This window comes from Equus asinus, chromosome 1 (assembly GCF_041296235.1).
Source record: "Equus asinus isolate D_3611 breed Donkey chromosome 1, EquAss-T2T_v2, whole genome shotgun sequence".
In the NCBI taxonomy this organism is placed as follows: Eukaryota; Metazoa; Chordata; class Mammalia; order Perissodactyla; family Equidae; genus Equus; species Equus asinus.
Genome location: NC_091790.1, coordinates 95,653,313 through 95,671,329, shown reverse-complemented (window position 1 = coordinate 95,671,329; position 18,017 = coordinate 95,653,313). Strand labels below are relative to the sequence as shown.

General features: G+C 44.2%; 1 protein-coding gene across 4 annotated transcripts in view; it reads right to left on the bottom strand.

Annotated features, from left to right (window-relative positions):
* Positions 1-3,026: 3,026 nt before the first annotated feature.
* The window catches only part of GRB10 (growth factor receptor bound protein 10), a 203,865-nt gene continuing 188,874 nt past the window's right edge, over positions 3,027-18,017 (bottom strand). For all 4 annotated transcript variants that reach the window (XM_070497694.1, XM_070497794.1, XM_014828260.3 and 1 more), the window contains 2 exons: positions 6,263-6,356; positions 3,027-3,815 (listed from right to left, as the gene is read on the bottom strand). In XM_070497694.1, coding sequence (XP_070353795.1) covers positions 3,669-3,815; positions 6,263-6,356 — 241 coding nt within the window. In that variant the 3' untranslated portion in view covers positions 3,027-3,668. The remainder of the gene's footprint in view (positions 3,816-6,262; positions 6,357-18,017) is intronic.

Here is an 18,017-nt window from a genome sequence, read left to right as displayed (position 1 = left end):
TTCTACTCTGCACCCCTCCACATGCCCCCCAACACCGCACTTGCTCCTCCTCTCCCATGCCCACAGCCCTTGCCACACACCCCCTACACATATTCACACACCAGCCCCACAGTAACCACGCACACTTCTCGTGAGGAGGAGAGCATGCTGAATTCTTATTATTGTTCTTCCTCTAAGGGTGGCCGGCCTTAGAGGGGCAAGCTACCAGAAATCGAGGACTCAGATTCTGAAAACCAGTGACAGGGGAGTTCAAAATGCTACAGATGTGCTTCTGCGGGTGGCCAAGGCTGGCTTGTGACAATATATCCATATTGTCTGCCTGGTCGGGGGCGGGAGATGGCGAGTCGGGCCCAGGTACAGGGAGGTGGTACATCAGGGTCTCCAGCCGAGAGCCTGGGGAAGCAGACACAGGACATCCATTTTCTCAATCTTTCTGCCAATTTGTCTGATTAGAAAACCCAGGTTCTCATCACTTTGATTGTCCTCGTGCGGTAGAATAAATGCCATTGGACTTGTCAAATGTGAAGTTATGAGTTTCTGAAGGTGTTGGCTAAACCAGAGTGGAGACCTGCTACCTTTGAAGCATTCAGAGGTCTGGGATTCTTGCGGTGGAGGCGCGGGGAGATGAGGCCGGCTGCGACTGTGCCGGCACCAACACGGAGCCTGAATGTGAGCACCAGGTTCCGGCACCTGCCCCGCCAGACTGCAGGACTGAAATGAGCCCAGCGTTTCATCAGGGCCAAGCAAGCTTGCACATCACACATCAATTCCTTCTTAATTAGTTTTTAGCCAGTGCAAAAAACCTCACTGTTAATATTCTAAATCATTTCCAAAGGTTTGTAGTGGCTGACCAACCAGAGTGTTTTGAAATATAGAAACAGACATTACAAGCAACAGAAAATGAAGAACACTGTATTAATGTTTATTTCTAATTACAAGAAACAGAACATCAGTCCCTTATTTGTACAAAAATACCTGAAAGTTTACAATTAGGTTCACGAGCCAAAGAGTTATGTACAGAAAGGAGCAAAGCACGTGGCATAAAGGTTTTGTCTTTTCAGTTAATACCTTCTGCATTCCCTGAAAATGTCTACACACCAGACCCCTCATGGTCTCTGCAGCTTGCACCGTGACATCACAATCTGCGAGGAGCAAGTCCCGCCCCCGGAAAGGTGCACCCATTGGTCAAACCGTCAGGTAGTAAGTGCAGAAAAGAGAAGACAAAACATCTAGGCCGAGGCACATATTTCTTCAAGGTTTAGCAAACAAAAAAACGTTCTGGAACTGTAACACCTAAGATAACAGAGCTCACTTATTCAACTCTAATACCAGGAGCGTTTGGCGTTTTCCTTTTCAACTTAGTCCGGGTTGCTACACAAAGTTTTTATTTTAGAAAAGAAAACCACAAGCAGAGATAGAAAATCAACAGGCTCCAAAACGACCCTGAGCTGTCCCGTTTACATTCATGTCATTTAAATACAAAAATAAAAGTCAAATGTCCTTCAGCCCTTGGCTGGCTGGGCTGGGTGCCCGCGGCCTCCAGGGACTGGCTGTTTTCAGGTGGAGCTGCCAGCCCCAAATGAGGGCAGTTTACACTCTCCAATGATTCACCGCGGCCGAAGGTGCAAACACTACGTCACACCGGGTACATACACACCTGTCAGTCAAGCTTCTGTTCTCCTCTTAAATAAAATGCGTCTCTATAAATATGAAATCCTGCAGATACGAGCTGTCTATCGGAGAGGGGCGTGAGGGTCTCGTCTCACTGGTGGAGACTGGTCTATGTAAACAGAAACAAGAAATGGTAGAGGTTTTTTGTTTTTGTTCTTTAAGGTTTTCCTTCCAATCGTGAAGGGGAAGAAGGTGTGACAGTGTAGCTAGCTAGCATGCTGCCAGGTACGCCCTTGAGGATTACCTAATTGTCGCTGGTTTGAAAGATTAACTGGCTACAAAAGAGAACGCAATCAAGCATTTATAACTAAAAACATGATTTACTAAAATTCTTCACTTGTATAAGTAGATATCTCATGGAAAACAACTAGAGTGTGGCCTATTAACTACCATACAGTGTTTCCTGTGCCCTAGACTGAGAGCGCACATGCGTCACCGAAGCCCGTTGTGTGTGACCTAAACTACGATGTGTTCCTCGGGAGCACGGCGGTGGGACGGAGTCGAGGCAGTCCAGTGGCCAGCACACATTCAGAGGGGCCGGTCAAGTGTGTACCTGGGATCTTGGAAAAGGAAATTGTTTTCACACAGTAGTCTGTATGCCCGTCAGGGGAGCCCTTTCTGTTTTGCAGAGATCAAAGGTAAGGACGCAGCTGCTCTCACACTAGATAGCTCAGCCAAGGGGACAAGGCGGAGGGGAGGAACAACTCGAAACCCGGCCTGACTCAGCTCCCGGAGCGGGAAGCAGTGTTGTGTTGATAACACTCTTCAACGTCCACAACTGCCGTGAGGTACTTCTGACCACAGGCCAGCAGAGGAGGAGCCACAGCTGCTCTGCACTCGCTGGCTTATGGGGGTTTTTAGCAGGACACAGGTCATCAAGCAGACCTTTAAATGCCAGGCTGTGGCTGTGCCCTTTTCAAAGGTTCTGTCTTTATCACCATGGAAACCCACAGCCACCAGAGGAAGCCAAGCAGGTGCCATTTTCTTTATAGATCCTTTAATCCCCTGAGGGAGAACAGCCATGAAAAGACTCACACCACTGCAGAGGGGTAAGGCAGTGATCATTCTAGAACAGGCTGAAAGCACCCTAGGCGGGCAATGCAGCATGGCAGCCACTGCTGGCAGCTGATGGGCACCGGGTGTGTCTTAGGAAGGCTGGCCTGCATCGGACTAGAGGTGCGGTCACTCAGCCCTGCCATGTTGTGGAACAGTGAGTTTTCCAAAGAAATCAAGTCTCCTGAACTGTGGAGGACGGGCCGCAATAATAACAAGAGTACGGGACATCTGTGCATAGAGAAGTGATTGACAGACCATGGTTGCCTGACTGGGTCCACAAAAACATGCCAAATGCCTGCCACAGGTGACACCTTTTATTTAAAAAAAGCTCTTCAAGTATACTGGGAGGGGCTGGGGTGGTTTGTTATTTGGGAGCTGAATCCACCTATGGTAACCTGCAGAAGGTGGGGACCACCTTCTGGAAACATTTGGGGGCCCATAGTCAGTCTCTGAAGTCTGCCCATTGGAAACTGTCTTTGCGTCTTGTATGCACTGAAAAGCCACATCCCCTCCTACCAGAGGCTGAATATAACATTGAAAACAAAGCAGGAGTGCAAAAAAGTGATCAATACAAAAAAGTAAACATATCAGTTTTAATTGTCAAGATTATTCCAGGGCAAGAGTTCATTTCCAATTACTTCTCTCCGGCTCTTGTTCCTACGTGGCCCAGCCAAGCCGCTCATTCCAGTTTATTCTCAAATTCGCGCTTGCTCTCTCACGCCCTCCCTGATTTGGCCAGCGCAGAGGGAGGTGATCCTGCTGGATCCGCAGCAGCAAATCATCGTTAGGTCCAGCGAACTAGTCCACGTCGGTCGGCTGCAGCGACCTAACCGGTCTCACTCGGAGTCCCAAGGTGCAGGACAGCTGCGTGGTCTTCATGCACAGCCCTCGTCATTCCAGTGTCAGCTTCCTCTAGTCTTCAGCCAAGAGTAAATCTGAGGTCATAAGGCCACTCGGATGCAGTGGTGCTTGAGTTTGCAAGGCAGGACTCCTTTGTTTAGCTGGTAAAAGTCCACAAGCTGGATCAGGTCAGAAAATTTGGTGTTCCCGTCATCAAGGCTGAAGAACATCTGTCCATCATCCTCGCACTAGAGAGACACAAGAACACTTGCCAAGTTAGAGGCCACACCTCAGGGAACAAAACACGGCTCACAGTCAGCATTAGCTCTGCCAGCAAGTGGTCTGGTTCCTAAGGGACACACAAGGAGTCAGTGAGGTGAGTTAGAAAATGTCAGGGTGAGAAGCCGGGGAGCGAGGTATTTGTGCTGGCTGCTACCAAGTTTCTGAGGTCTACTGGGCACAGCGGTTCCCCTGTTCCTGAAGTGTTTGTGGGGAAGAGCTCTAAGCTCCTCTAGCTTGCCCCACTTATGAGGCCAGTTAACCTCACGAGTTGACCAGCTAACCTGTGAGTATCCACTCCAGCATGGGCCAGCACATCCCGTGAAAGAGGACAGAGCCCTGGGTCTTCACAGATGGACCTCAGGCAACCTCCTTCAGCCCCGTGATGTTCCCTCTGCTCCATTATGAAGCAAATGTTGGACTACTGTAAGGGCTTAATAAGATCGTGTAGGAAAAGCAACTTTCCCAGGTCCTGGAATACTTGGTAGCTATTTTTATTAAAATAGAGGAACTCTACACTATCTCCCAGAAAGAACTATATTCCTAACATCAATTTTAACTCAGTGAATTTTAAGTTCAAAGACTGAATTCTCTCTAGATGGGGAAGTCACTGTACTGTTCACATGGAGGCAGTTAGCTTTAAACCTTTGTCTATTAAACTTAGAGGCACTTCTTAACTCCAGAAACATTGCTGGACTACCAGCACATTCTGTGTTTTCAAGCACAGAGCTGCAATCTTGTTGCTGTAAGTCTCAACTTACTGTCCCTCTGATACTTCTAGGATTTGGGTTATTTGAGAGAATGGCATTACATAGTCTGCCTGCCATAAAGTATTTTTTCATTTTTTTTGGTGAGGAAGATTGTCCCTGAGCTAACATCTGTGCCAATCTTCCACTATTTTGTATGTGGGACACCACCACAGCATGGATTGATGAATGGAGTGTAGGTCCACGCCTGGGATCCAAACCCGTGAACCCTGGGCCGCCAAAACAGAGTGCGCAAACTTAATCACTACATCTCCAGGCCAGCCCCATAATTTTTCATTTTATTTTTAGTTTTAAGCTAAGAGAATAATATCTGTGTCCATAATAAAATGCAGGGAAAATGAAAAGGACTGTGGATGAAGCACGTTCCCTCAGATAACACTTCCTAGGTTTACACGTTTTGTGGCCTCTGGGAAGACTGGGCTCAAGTCCAGACTCTGTCCCTCTCTCCTAGCGTGGTCCAGGGCGAGCACTGAGAGCTGTCGGACTCGCGATTTTCTCACTTACAACTGAGGGCATGAGAACACCACAGGAAGTGACCGTGCAGCAGAAAGAGCCTAGCAGGTTGCTTCTGCTTGGTTCCCTAAAGCTAACCAACGCTACCCTTGTCCTTCTCCATTTCAGGCTTCCCGTCATGGCACGATTGTAGAGACAGCTGTTCTAAAGTCCTGGGCTCAAGCAAGCTTGAAAAACGCCAGGTTGAATTACGTGAAATAGGTGCATTCAGTTACGTCAAGCCTTCTCAGAGCTTTGCTTTGTTAATGGACAGACTCTCTGAGAGGAAAATAGCTCATCACCCTCTCTTGGCAGAATATTTCCTGGGTTTGGGTTCCACAGGAAACATTGCATGAAAGTCATGATTACCCGCAATTCACCAAATCCTCAGGTAAAACATTTGATATTAGTTTTGTATATCTTATCCCCAAGTAATGAATTTGCAAAGGTGTGGACAACCATCTCCCACATAATACCCAAATCATGAACTAGAATCTGACCTTCAGCACACCAAAGAGAGAGTTGTTACACTTGACAAATCTGACAATAATTTGCAAAAAAAAAAAAGTGATGCTGACTAACATATTTGATAATGATGTTTTTGGAATTGTTCAGAGGTGGAATCTGTTTTCTGATCCAAGGACTAAGTGGAAGGAGCAATGCAACTTCTCTTTGGGGGACCACCTGACCTTGAGTCAGATTTCTACAGCCTTCTTGAGTCACTCTGGTACCTACTAGCATAAGACAATTCCTTAGCTTCAAGTGGCCAGCGGTCAAACCTGCTGTACAGCGCCTGCCTTCCTGACCGCGGGCGCTCCCAGCACTGAGCTCCCGACTCACAGGGCCGCTCCACACTTAGCCATCCTCTCACCCTGCTCCTCCCATCCAGCACTGTTTCAGCTGTAACTCTGAGCTGTCCAGGCATGTGGGCGGGCCTCAGCACATGCCAAGACTTTCAATATTATTTCTAGGGAAATATTGTTCCCAATTCCAAAGGACAAACCTCTCAAGAAACCTTGAAAGGATCTCACTCGTGAGCTTGGAACTGTCTGACATTTAATGATCTAAAGTTTTGTTTGTTTATAACATGAAAATTGCATTAAGAATGGAACCAGAAAACAAAAACTAAGGACTAATATGACAATAGCAATACTTACAGGTAAGATCTGGAAATTTTTAATTTTCTGGTGATGACACAGTGTAAGTACAAATGCCTTTGGATTACTCTGGCTGTCACGGAGCAGAAAAAGCCTGGGAATGGAAGATAATCAGTTGATTATTAATGTGAAAAATCTACACTTAATATACGTACATGTGTGCACATGCACACACACCTTTCCCTGCTCGTCTGCTAAGACAGGCGTGAAGCCAGGAAGCTTCTGGATGCTTCAGCATCCGAGCGGCCTGACTGGCAACAGCACACTCTGCACCCAGACTGTGGTTTCTGAATTACCTCTCCACTGAACGGAACCAGGGCTCCCTGGGTATATGGCCGACTCTAGGGTAAGGTAGGGAAGACACAAGATGAAGATGGAACATTTCGTGCCAGAAAGGAAGGAACTATTCAAAGAACAATGATCCAGGAGGTAGCGAGGCCAAATCTGGGCATCAAAGTAAGTAACAGAAGTAAGGGATTATAGCCCAAAGAATAAAATGGGAATCCATGAGTCTATATGATATCGTAAATAAATGAGCAAACAAAGTAATAGGAGAGAAGAAAAAGCTCTTCCTTAGAGCAGAAGCCCAGCAAGATAAAGAAGGAATGACAGGTTAGAGAACTACCATTTGGCAATTACCATAGATAACCAATGATTAAAGAGAAGAGCTCAGTGAATGCTAAACTTGGCAGATGACAGTTTGATGAGAAACAAAACATTGTTATAGTCTCAAAGCATCTGCCCCCTAATACTTATTTATCACAAAGGAAAAATAGTAAGTTCACAGTAGAGAAACCTGGTTGATACCATCTTCATCGCACATTCCAGTACCACCACCAGGAATGAGATAGTTGGACCTGAGAGCCTCCTGACGGGACGCACTGAGATGACACCACACCACTTCTGGTGCCCCTGCCCCAAATGCATGACCTGACCCAAATCACGAGGAGACAGACTGACCCAAACCGAGGCACGCTCTGCAACAACCGGATTCTGCTCATAACAAGTGTCGATGAAAGACGGAGGAGGACCAAGGGGACACACTGGCTTGGGAGGTGATTTAGGATCAAGAAGTGTTTTCTTTTTGCTATAAAGGATGTAATTAGGACGACTGGTAAAATGTGAACAGTGTGTACATTAAATAATAGAACTGCATCAATGTTAACCTCCTAATTTTTGCAACAGCACGATGTAAGAGAAGTCCTTGTTTTTAGAAATTTTATACTAAAACAATGAGGATTAAAGGGATATCATGCCACAACTTACTCCTAAGTGGTTCAGACAAAAAAACGGGGGGAGTGGGACTAGGGAGGGAGACGGAGAGGGGAGAGAGAGAGAGAGCGAGGGGATAGAGGGGAAAGGCAGGGCAAGAGAGGGAATACGCTAAAGCAAACGTGCTACAATGTTGACAACCAGAGGATCTGAGTAAAATGTATACAGGAGCTCACTATACAATTCTGGCAACTTTTCTACAGTTTGAAATTATTTCAAAATACAAAATTAAAAAAAATTAGAATAGCACAAAGAAGCATAAATCTTTGCTTTCCCATGAACAAACCTAGAATGAGCTGGTAAGATAGACAGTTGTGCATTACAAGAGAAGAGAAAAAAGTCTCCACGCCCTAATCCAAGTGACAAAGAAGAAAAGGCCTGAGAGGAAACATTGAAAGGTACCAGAGACCAAACTGCAGGATCAGCTGAATCATCAGTTTCTAGACTGTCACGTGAAGATGGAAAGCACTTCAACGAGACTGGAAAATTCTGTTTTTTAAAAGGGTAAAAAAGTTTTATTTTACTACAGGACTTCTCAGAGCCTTTAAAATGCTAATATTCACAGTGAATGTTACTAAAGGACTTTTCAGACTTTAAAATGAATATTCATCCTGGCTCCCTAAGGAGCTCAAGCAGGACAATTTTCCAATGTTACCTGACTAAAAATCCCTTTATTACAGCCTTCCGCAGGACGCAGATTCTTCAGAATCCACTTTGGAGACACCAAGTGGAATGGAATTGCACAGTTTGGCTGGGCTGAACTGGAGGGGACAATGCTAAGAATCTGGACTCTGAGGAATGTGCTCCATGGCACAGAGCGAGAGGGCGAGGTCTAGCTCCTCTCCTGGGCAGAGCTGCGCCAGGTTCTTCCACCTCAAAGGTGTGTTTTCTTTTCTCAGCGTCATGATTACCAGCAGAAACCCAGCAGTCTGCAGGTCCCTAGGTCATCCCGGAGGAAAGCTGAGGCTGCCCCTTTCTCATCTGTTACCTTAGTTAGCTCCCTGCGTTTCCTTCTGCAGAGAGGAAGCTGCCGCTGAACCGGGTCTGGGCCCACTCACCCCCGAGCAGCCGAAGGAGCAGACACAACATGCCACCCTGTCTGCCTCGCAGTTTAGGGGCACAACCTGGGGAAATCCTGAGGCTACCCCACAGGATGGGTTTTACAGTTGTGCCTAAGGGCTGTGTATCTGAAACGATTCCTAACAGGGAGGCCCTTCGCAGGGTGAAAAGGGTATGGCGCAGGAGTCAGCAACACTCCTGGATTCGCCACTTGTTAGCTTCAGGATCCAGGGGAATGTGCCTTCTCAGCCTTAGTGTCATCATCTGCAAAAGGGAGTAACGCCTCTCCTACAGGGTCATCTAGAAGATTGTGGCTGTTGTGCAATATAGCACACAATCCATGGTGGCTTGAGATAACAATGCTAATAACCAGCAAATCGCAGAGATGCACTGATTTCTGAGAGGGACAACTGAAGGGACAAGGCTCAAAGAAGACAAAGCATGCCAAGGGATGCCACTCAGATTAAGAAATCATGAGCGTAACACAGGAAGCAAAGGGTGAGGCCAGGTGAGTCCCCACCTTCATTAAGAACTGGAGGCAGGCACGGGGGAGCCCTCCCGACCATGGTCACCGTGCACTCATGAGAGAACGAAGAGCTGTGTGTGCCAGGGGCTGACAGTGATCAGAGTGCCGCACAGCTCAGATCACCAAGCAAGCCATTGCATACATATTAACCCATTGAGTCCTCACAGCCACCCTGTTTTTGTCCTCATTTCATGGTGAGGGAAGCAGGGCATGGGGAAGTTAAGAAAATTCCCTGAGGTCACACAGCCAGCAGAAGCCCCAGAGGAAGCCTGGGTACAGCAGGACAACAGGACCCCTGGTGAAACCTGAGGAAGTGCGCAGATGATTCCTCCCCAGCTGGGGATTCCTCCCTGTTGTGGCTCTTACAAAGGTGTATGTTAGCCTTGGGTCAGGTCCCCTTTCTCTGCCCTGAGGAAAGAGACAGCTGCAAAGAACTCGAGTCTGACAAAGGAGTTTCTGAAGCCATGGAGTGCAGACAGAGGGACCAGCACTCACAGACAGCACAGAGGTGGAGGCTGGGGACAGCAGAGGGGCTGGTGGCGCTAGAACCCAGTGTGATTCTGGTAGGGGCAGCAGAGGGAGAGATAGAGCCGTAAATGCCACAGGTAAGGAGATGAGCCACTGGGGGGTTTGAGCAGAGGGGACAACAGAACTAGATGTGTCCTTTGAAAAGATCCTTCTCCAGGTTCTGGGATGGGCTGGGGCGGCAAGAGGAGAAGGAAGCAGGCAGTGAGTTCAGTGCTCACAGGAATCCCTGCAGGGCTGGGGGGGGTGTGAACGCACACACAAATGCACGTGCACACGCATGGTCACCTGCGTGGGGGGCCGCCTGGAGACAGCGGGATTCAAGGACATCTCCCAGGTTATTCCAGGCTGATGTCTCTTTCTGGCCCTTCTCTTTCTATCTCCAGATATAATTTGAGGCTAAAGCCCTAGGAATCCTGTTCTCTAACAGCTGTCATTCTGGCACTGCCTTTCAAAGTTGTTTCCTCTTGTTGGACTCTCGCAATTGGCTTCCCTTCACTACTTCTGCAGGGGTCAGTAAAGGTTAGGAATTGATCATTTAGTTCACTTTCTTTTCCAAACACATTTCCTCCCCAAATGCAGGAATTAATGGGAGAGGTGGTGTCATTGTGATGATACCTGAATCAGTCCCCTGCTCCTCATCCTTGTTTGTGCCAGGGTTCCAGCAGCCTCACGGCAGAATTGAAAATTAGAACCTTAGAGAAGAGTAAAACCCAGAGAGACTCCTGCTTATCAACAAGGCAAATGCCGCTAGGAGGGCTTCCCAGGGGAGGAGAGGTGGTAAAGGTGATGCTCATACGCCTCACCAGGTCTGAAATGATGTGAAAGTCGCCAGCTGGGACTCTGCTCTTGGAAAAGTTGAAAGACAAACATGGTTTAAAACCAGAAAGAAGCCGACACACAATCCAGTGGGTGGAGAGTGCTAACCCCTCCACCCAGGGTCCCCTGACCGGAGGGGCAGCCCCTCTTAATGAAAGTGGGCCACAGGGCCTGATCTCAGACTCATGGGGGAAGCTTCTTAAAAACACACACGTCCCATCACTCCCTCTCTGCGGTTCTGTCAGCGGCGCAGGGATGCAGGTGCCATCGTCACTGCCCTGGCCTTGGCAGCATGCCAGTGGCCACACCACTTCCTGGGGAACCTTCGTGCTCTGGCAGTATGATGTCAAGTGAACCCACTCGGCTTCCTCAGAACAGATCCCACGGACGATATGGTTAAAGGTGACACCACTGGAACATTCCAGGCACACTTCTGATGTGGCTCAGGGCTGTAAATGGGTACAGAGCCTGCGCTAGAAGTCCCGGGAACACACACATAGCTAAACGCAAACGGGGCAGTGACAGAGGAACTTCAGGTGTCACGCTTCTCTCTCCTTACACAGGCCAGAAACTTTATAGGAGAAACATACTTTTTTTTTTTTTATAATTAGGAGGAGTCATTTCTAATGTTTTAAGAGGGACTATTCTGTTATACAGGTGACATCTCAGATAGGCAGATAGAACAATTGTAAGGCACATGAGAAAAAATAGAATAAGATCCATTCTTTACACAGTACACCAGGATAAATAAATTCCACATGCATCTGAGATCTAAACCAACAAACAAAAAAGGAAGAAAAGAAGAAAGGGAAACAGAAAGAAAGAAAGGGAGAAAGAAAAGAAGCAATACAAGTTCTAGCAGATAACAGGGATGGGAAAAACTTATACGACTATGGCTCAAAAATCTAGAAGGATATGAGACAGAAATGACAAATGTGACCATATGAAATTTTAAAAAAGGTGTCATCAAAAAAAACTAAAACAAACCAACCCATAAGCAAAGTCAAAGAGACAAATGACAAACTGGGGGAAAAAAATGTTTGCAGAAAACAGATTTAGAACATTGGGCAAAGATATAAAAGCTCATATTTGTAAAAAAAATAAAAAAACGCAATTAGCCCTTAAACATATGGACAAGGCTCAGCCTTCTTCATGAGAGATGCAAACTACAACTTCCCTCTCCACTTGAAGAGGCTGTGGGAAACTGTCATTCTCAGAAATTTCTGGGGGGATCACCATGTGGTGTGCACACACTGCCAGGGGGATCTGGCAACATTTTACCATGTTACATAAGACTTCACACTTCCCCTCAACACTCCCACTGCTAAGAACTGCCCAACAAAGGGACACCAGCGAAACCACGAAATGATGGAGCGCTGGATATGATAACATAGGTCTGAAAACAATGAACACGAAAGGAGGCCAGCCTCACGCAGCCTTTGGAGCAATCTTCAGGACACAGCTGAGGGCAGGGCACACAGCATTTACAGCAGGGGACCATCGCTTACAGAGGGGCAGACAATGAAAACAGAGATGTTTTGCCTACAGTTAAAAAAAACAACAACAGAGGACAAACAAACACTGATAAAAATGGTGACTGATTTTGGGGGTGGCGGCAGTGTGGCGTCACCAGGGAATGTGCCTCGTTTCCCAGTCTTGACTTTGCAGCCATGGAAATTTTTAGGTAACTTACAAAGCAGCATTAAACTGAAGAGAAAACGAATCACTTCCACTTGCAAAAATCAGAAAGGATCTGAAACATCTGAACCCGACCATGAGCCAGTTCGGTAGAAGAACCACAGAAAATTGCTCTGGGTTGGTATTTTAACATGACCTGACTGGAATATTCCTTAAGGGTTAAAAGCACTACAAAGGAATGTGAGCTCAGTAGTCTTACTGAAATAATATCAGTATTAATATTTCCAAGATGTTATATGGAATAAAGGAAATAGGATAGAGTGGGGTGAAACAAACTTAAGTTAATGTCATGAATAAGATTTTCAGGGTAAGAGAAGAGAGAGACAAAAATCTAAGAAGTAAAAACCCTGTACTCTTCAATTTGAATTGGCAATATCAACGTGAACCTATAATTTATTTTTCGGTTTAAACAAGCACGTCCTAACTCTGTCCACGGAAAAGACCTACAGATTATGGTCTCCAGAAACCATTTTCCATTAGGAAGAATCCGAGTTCCTAAGAGGAGCATATCCCACGAGACTAACACATTTTGTCACACCTGAAATGAGTTAGTGCTGCGTCAAAGAACTCAGGAACCAACTTGAAACAGGTCCCGTTGCCCAAAGAGAGGGGATATTGAGCATCAAGAATAACAATGTTGACTGAAATAAATCAAACACATAAGAATCTCATCACGATAGTTTAACAAAACAAAACAAAAACACCTCATCTCTCATTACTGGAAGATGGTAGAACATCAAGTCATTATTCTGAAAACTGACAAATGAAAGGGAAAAACTCAAGCATTTAGCTACCTTCTCCAGGAAACCAAATATATGACAAGGGTGACAAATAAATGGCAAGTAATAGGATGTACTGGAGTATATGAGGAAGCCATTTGGTGTAAACCTATTTGGCCTGTCTCTGTTTTTCCAAAAGGGGCTGACATGACCGTTGGCATGCATTGTATATCTGCTTTAAGCATTTGCTATGTCCCAAAGACAAGAACAAATAGCCTTAAGATAAAGGTGCAACTTCCCCAACATTGACATTTCCTTAAGGATAAGCACTTCTCCCTAGACTGGGAAGTGATCGCTGCACTCACCCTGTGACTATCCAGCTTGAGACAGCAGACCTACTACCTGGAGTGTCCATCAATCGCTGTGCCAACAGGGCAATCTTGTGACTACTGTAAAAGGGACATTTCAATCATATGTGAAACATGTTCTTTGAGGGTATATAACCACTCTGTACACTCCAGTTCTTTGGTGCCCTTCCTTCCTTGGGGAAGGAGGGTCCTGGGCCATATGGTTCTCACATTTGGCTCAGAATAAACTCACCCCAATTTTCACTTATAAATTGGTTATGGATTATTTGTGTCGACATTTCTTGGTGCAGTCATGGCAGGATTTCAGAGAAACCCACCGGAGACTATCTGGAATCTACACTGAACTGGCATTCGGTACCAGTAGAGGCCCACTGAGTCCCCCCAGATCACTGCATTCTTTCAGGTGACCTTGGTGAGTTCTCCTGAAACCTGGACCTCCTTATTTTAAGTCAATGGTCCAAGAGTTGATATGAGCTGTTGCAAACCTTAAGGTTAGGTGTCTTAAGGTGGTACCAGCACATACCCTAGGTAAGAGGAACCTAACAGGAATTCCTAGGCCAGAGGAGCCTAGGGGAAACTTTGGAGCGAATGGGGCAGGCTGATCTTTTAAATTTTGAATTAAATTGGAAAGAAGTGTGTTTATAAGGTTTGAACAAACAGCTCGATAGAGAAATGAGGGACTGAATGTGTTCAGCTCCAAAGAAAGGGGATACTGATCCTCCTGGCCAGAAAGGTATTCTCAGGTGGTGACTGAGGACCTCAGCAGGAGCGTTGGAGGATCAAATAAATGCCTTGTGACGTGTAGCAGTCTCATAGGGAACTCCACTCCACTCATGTTAATTAATTATGGCTCATCCAGGTGATACTAGCACTGATATTGATTTCCTTACATTAAACCCAGCATATATAGAGTTAAAACCAAAGCACTCATTCCCTGCTTACTCCCTGGCTTCCTGGCTCCAGAATCCACCATTTGCCATGGAGACAAACAGCCAAGGACAGCCAGCTGGATTCGTTATCTCCTCCTCCTCCTTCCTACAAGCAGCCTCCCCAGGCTGGTGGGAAAGCTCTGACCGGCAAGGCCATATGCTCTCCCTCCCCTAGATAAAACTCCAAATAAAAACCCTTACTTTTAGGTTTTTGGGTTGTTTGGGATTTCAGTGTTAGCTGCCCTTTCTCCTTGCTCAGTGCTGTGCAATAATAAAACTCCTACTTTCTTCCACTACACCTAGTGTCAGAGATTGGCTTACTGTGCAGTGGGTGAGTGAAGTCACTTCAGGTTCCATATCATGCGAAGTGCAAAGGGCTGGTCACCTGCGCTCTAAGCCCCCACGGTGGTTTTAGACTGCCAGAGGGAGAAACTGAGGCATGTAAGACACTGTTACAACCTTTCTCCAGGGAGTAACACTCAACAAGCAGTCCATTTTTTGACTCATTACACTGTCCTTAGAAGTTGTTCAGACTTTACAGCAAACAACATTAGAAGAAAAGTGGGAAATCAGTTCCTGAATGGGCAGCCTCCTCTGAACTCCAGTTGGCTTCATGCTGTGACTGCAATTGCTTAACAAAGGGGGATATTTCCAACCCAGATTCTTAAGACCAAAAGAAAGAAAGAAGAAAAACTTGGAAAACAAGTTTTTGCCACCATGGTCTGCTGTGAGAACACCCTAGCCCAGAAATCTAAGGAACATCTTTGTTATATCAGTCTGTTGTTTATGTGTGTGTCTATGTATGTCATAAATGTGTAGTATTTTCCCTCCGGATGGTATGATTTCTAAAGAGCTCTATTCAATTCCCTTAAAGTAAGTGCTTACAAAATTTTTTTTTAAATGCAGCTAACCCAAACATCTTTCAAGTTAACGTGGGATGAAATAATCTTTGGTAAATAAAAGTTTGTTTAAGTTTGTTGGTTTGATTAAAACAGGCATGTCCTTAGAGCTATCAGCATTGGATATGAAACAGACATGTGGCCTTTATTCTATGTTTACTGGTCAAATAAGCTGACGTTGTCTCTTACAAAACTGGTTAACAAAAATAATAACTTAAAATGATGGCTAATTTTGTCTAATGTCTCATCAAGTCATGTAGGCAATCTAAATGATTATTGGGAACAAAAACCTGAATAGATGTGAAAAAGATAACTGTTGGGTGAACTTTTAACAATAATTATGTGTTATGGTGTATGTACTTAAAATAGCTTCTGAAATCTCTTTGGTAACTTGAAACTTTGAAGTTTTGCTAGTTTAATTTAAATGCTAAAAATTCATTAAATATCTAGATCATCTCTAAATAAGATAAAGTGTTGGACATTAATTATTAATGTAAGTTCACCTACTATTGGCTTCTTATTACAGGAAAAACTAAAAGTTGCTTAAGTGTACTAGTAAACATGTCTTGCATGTTATTAAAAGATTGTACTATAAAGTAACATGTTTCTAAAAATCATGAAAAGTGTTTACAAATTTGCCAAGCCACAAAGTGCTAAAGAAAGTTTATAATTACTTACTCTTAATTTTCACTAAAACTGAAGGTTTCTAAGGGTTAAAGAATTCTAATACATGATTAAAGCTACTAGAAATTAATAAGGAAAACATATTTGTATTCAAGGAAAGGTGTAAGTTTTCAGCAAAGAAGGTAAAAAGAATGGAATTTATTTTTTTTAAGATTGGCACCTGAGCTAACAACTGTGGCCAATCTTTTTTTTTTTTTCCTGCTTTATCTCCCCAAATCTCCCCTGGTACATAGTTGTATATCTTAGTTGCAGGTCCTTCTAGTTGTGGCATGTAGAATCAAAATATTTTTGTTTGTTTGGTTAAGAAAGATAAATTTGTCCTAAAGTACTGGGGGGAAAAAAGAAAGACATGAGACAAATTCTGAGAGTAAAGGGAAGTGACAGAAGGTTGGTGAAAGTAAAACCCTGCAGAGTTTTGTAAATGGTCAAGTTGGCTAAGATTAAAATAAATTACGTAGATAAGGTTTAATATAAAAAGTAAGCTGGTTCAAAAATTAGAATTTGGCTTTCTCTCTTAAAAGGATAATTTTCTTAAACTCTTATCTGCTCTTGATAAAGAGGCTATAAAAGGTTTTTCTTTTGAGTAAGTTTACCCAAAGGACAGAAGATCTGTGTTTTGTTAAGATAATTTCCTATGTTCAAAAGGGATGAGGTCTCTTTATCAAGGATTTTGACTGTTTCTGTTGTCACCTTGGTTAAATGTTATCACAAAGCATTGTTTCAGTGACCCTTGTTTCATGATGACAACATCAGCAACCCCTGGATCTTGTTTAAATAAACGTTTTAAAATCTTTTGATATTTTTGACAAGCTCCCCAATAATCCATACCCTAAATGAAGTCTTTATTTGATATTCTTTGAGAATTTTCGGAGGGCCCCTGGGACTTGTCAAAGAAATTTGTGCTCTCTTCCTATAAAAGGGAGATACTAATTAGCTTGTTTGGTATGCTAAATTGCATGGGAAGCATCATCAAGTAAATGATGACAAACCCTCTTAGGTTATATTGTGTAGGTAAATATTATTCACTATTTTAGTCCTGCTACCTTGCTTCCAACATCACAAGTGGAGAAGAGCATGACTGCATTCTATTATTTAATTTGGGTTAGAGATGGGTCTTACTTAAAAGATAAGCAAGGATGTTATCAAGCTGGATATGCTGTCCAGCCTCAAGAATGCCTGCTACTTTCTATTAACTCCGCTAACCCACTAAAAAAATTTCCTTCTATAGGCTCAAGAAACCACCATGGAAGGAAAAAAAAATACATATATATATACATATACACACACATAAAGGTGGCAACAAAAGGGAAAAATAATACTTTTAGAAACTCTCTCCCACAGTGGCTCATATAGCCTATACTTCTTCTGTTATATGCCCAAGGTATAATCCACAGAAACCATTTCATGAGTCATAAGGCCACTTTCCCCTTCCTAAGGGACCCTTTGAGGTATGGCAATTGGACTTTGTCCAAATGCCACCATCCCAAGGATAAATATATCTTGTAATGATTTGTATGTTCTCACATTGTGTTGAGGCTTTTCCTTGCAGAAGAGCAACGGCTTTAGGTAAATTATTATTGAAAAGGATAATTCCTGTTTGCAGAATTCCTACAGAGTTACATAGTGACTGGGGAACTCATTTCACCACACAAATAATTAAATCTATTTGTAGTATTTAGCCAATAATGCAGCATTTCCACTGTGCTTACCATTCCCAGTCCTCAGGATTGATGGAAAGAACTAATTGCCCAATCAAAACTTAATTGGCAAAGCTTTCAGAAGCATTTACTCCAATGGCCAAAAGCTCTTCTGTTAGTGCTCCTTAATCTTAGATCTGTACTTTTGGTAAACATTGGCTGTGTCCTTTTGAAACAATAGGACAGCCTACGCAATTAGATGAGGAAATATGTGAACCAACTTTGCTTAAGGGATATGTTACATTATTGTCAGGGTCTTATTGAGATGCTTAAAAGAAATGAAAGATTGGTAGCTGATTCTTTCACAGAGAACCCCTAGACCTTAAGGATCATGGATGATAACCAGGAGAATTTATTTATCAGAAGAGACATCAAATAAAAGACTCTGCAGCCCTGTTGAAAGGGACCACACCAGGATGAGAAGAAGATGGCATCTATTGAAGACAGCTATTCAAAGACTCCAGACCAGGCCTGTATTCCCAACGTTGTATCTCCTCCTTTAAACCTTTGTTATGCTTAAACTGTACACCGATTTTATAATTGTTCCACTTAAGGTTTTG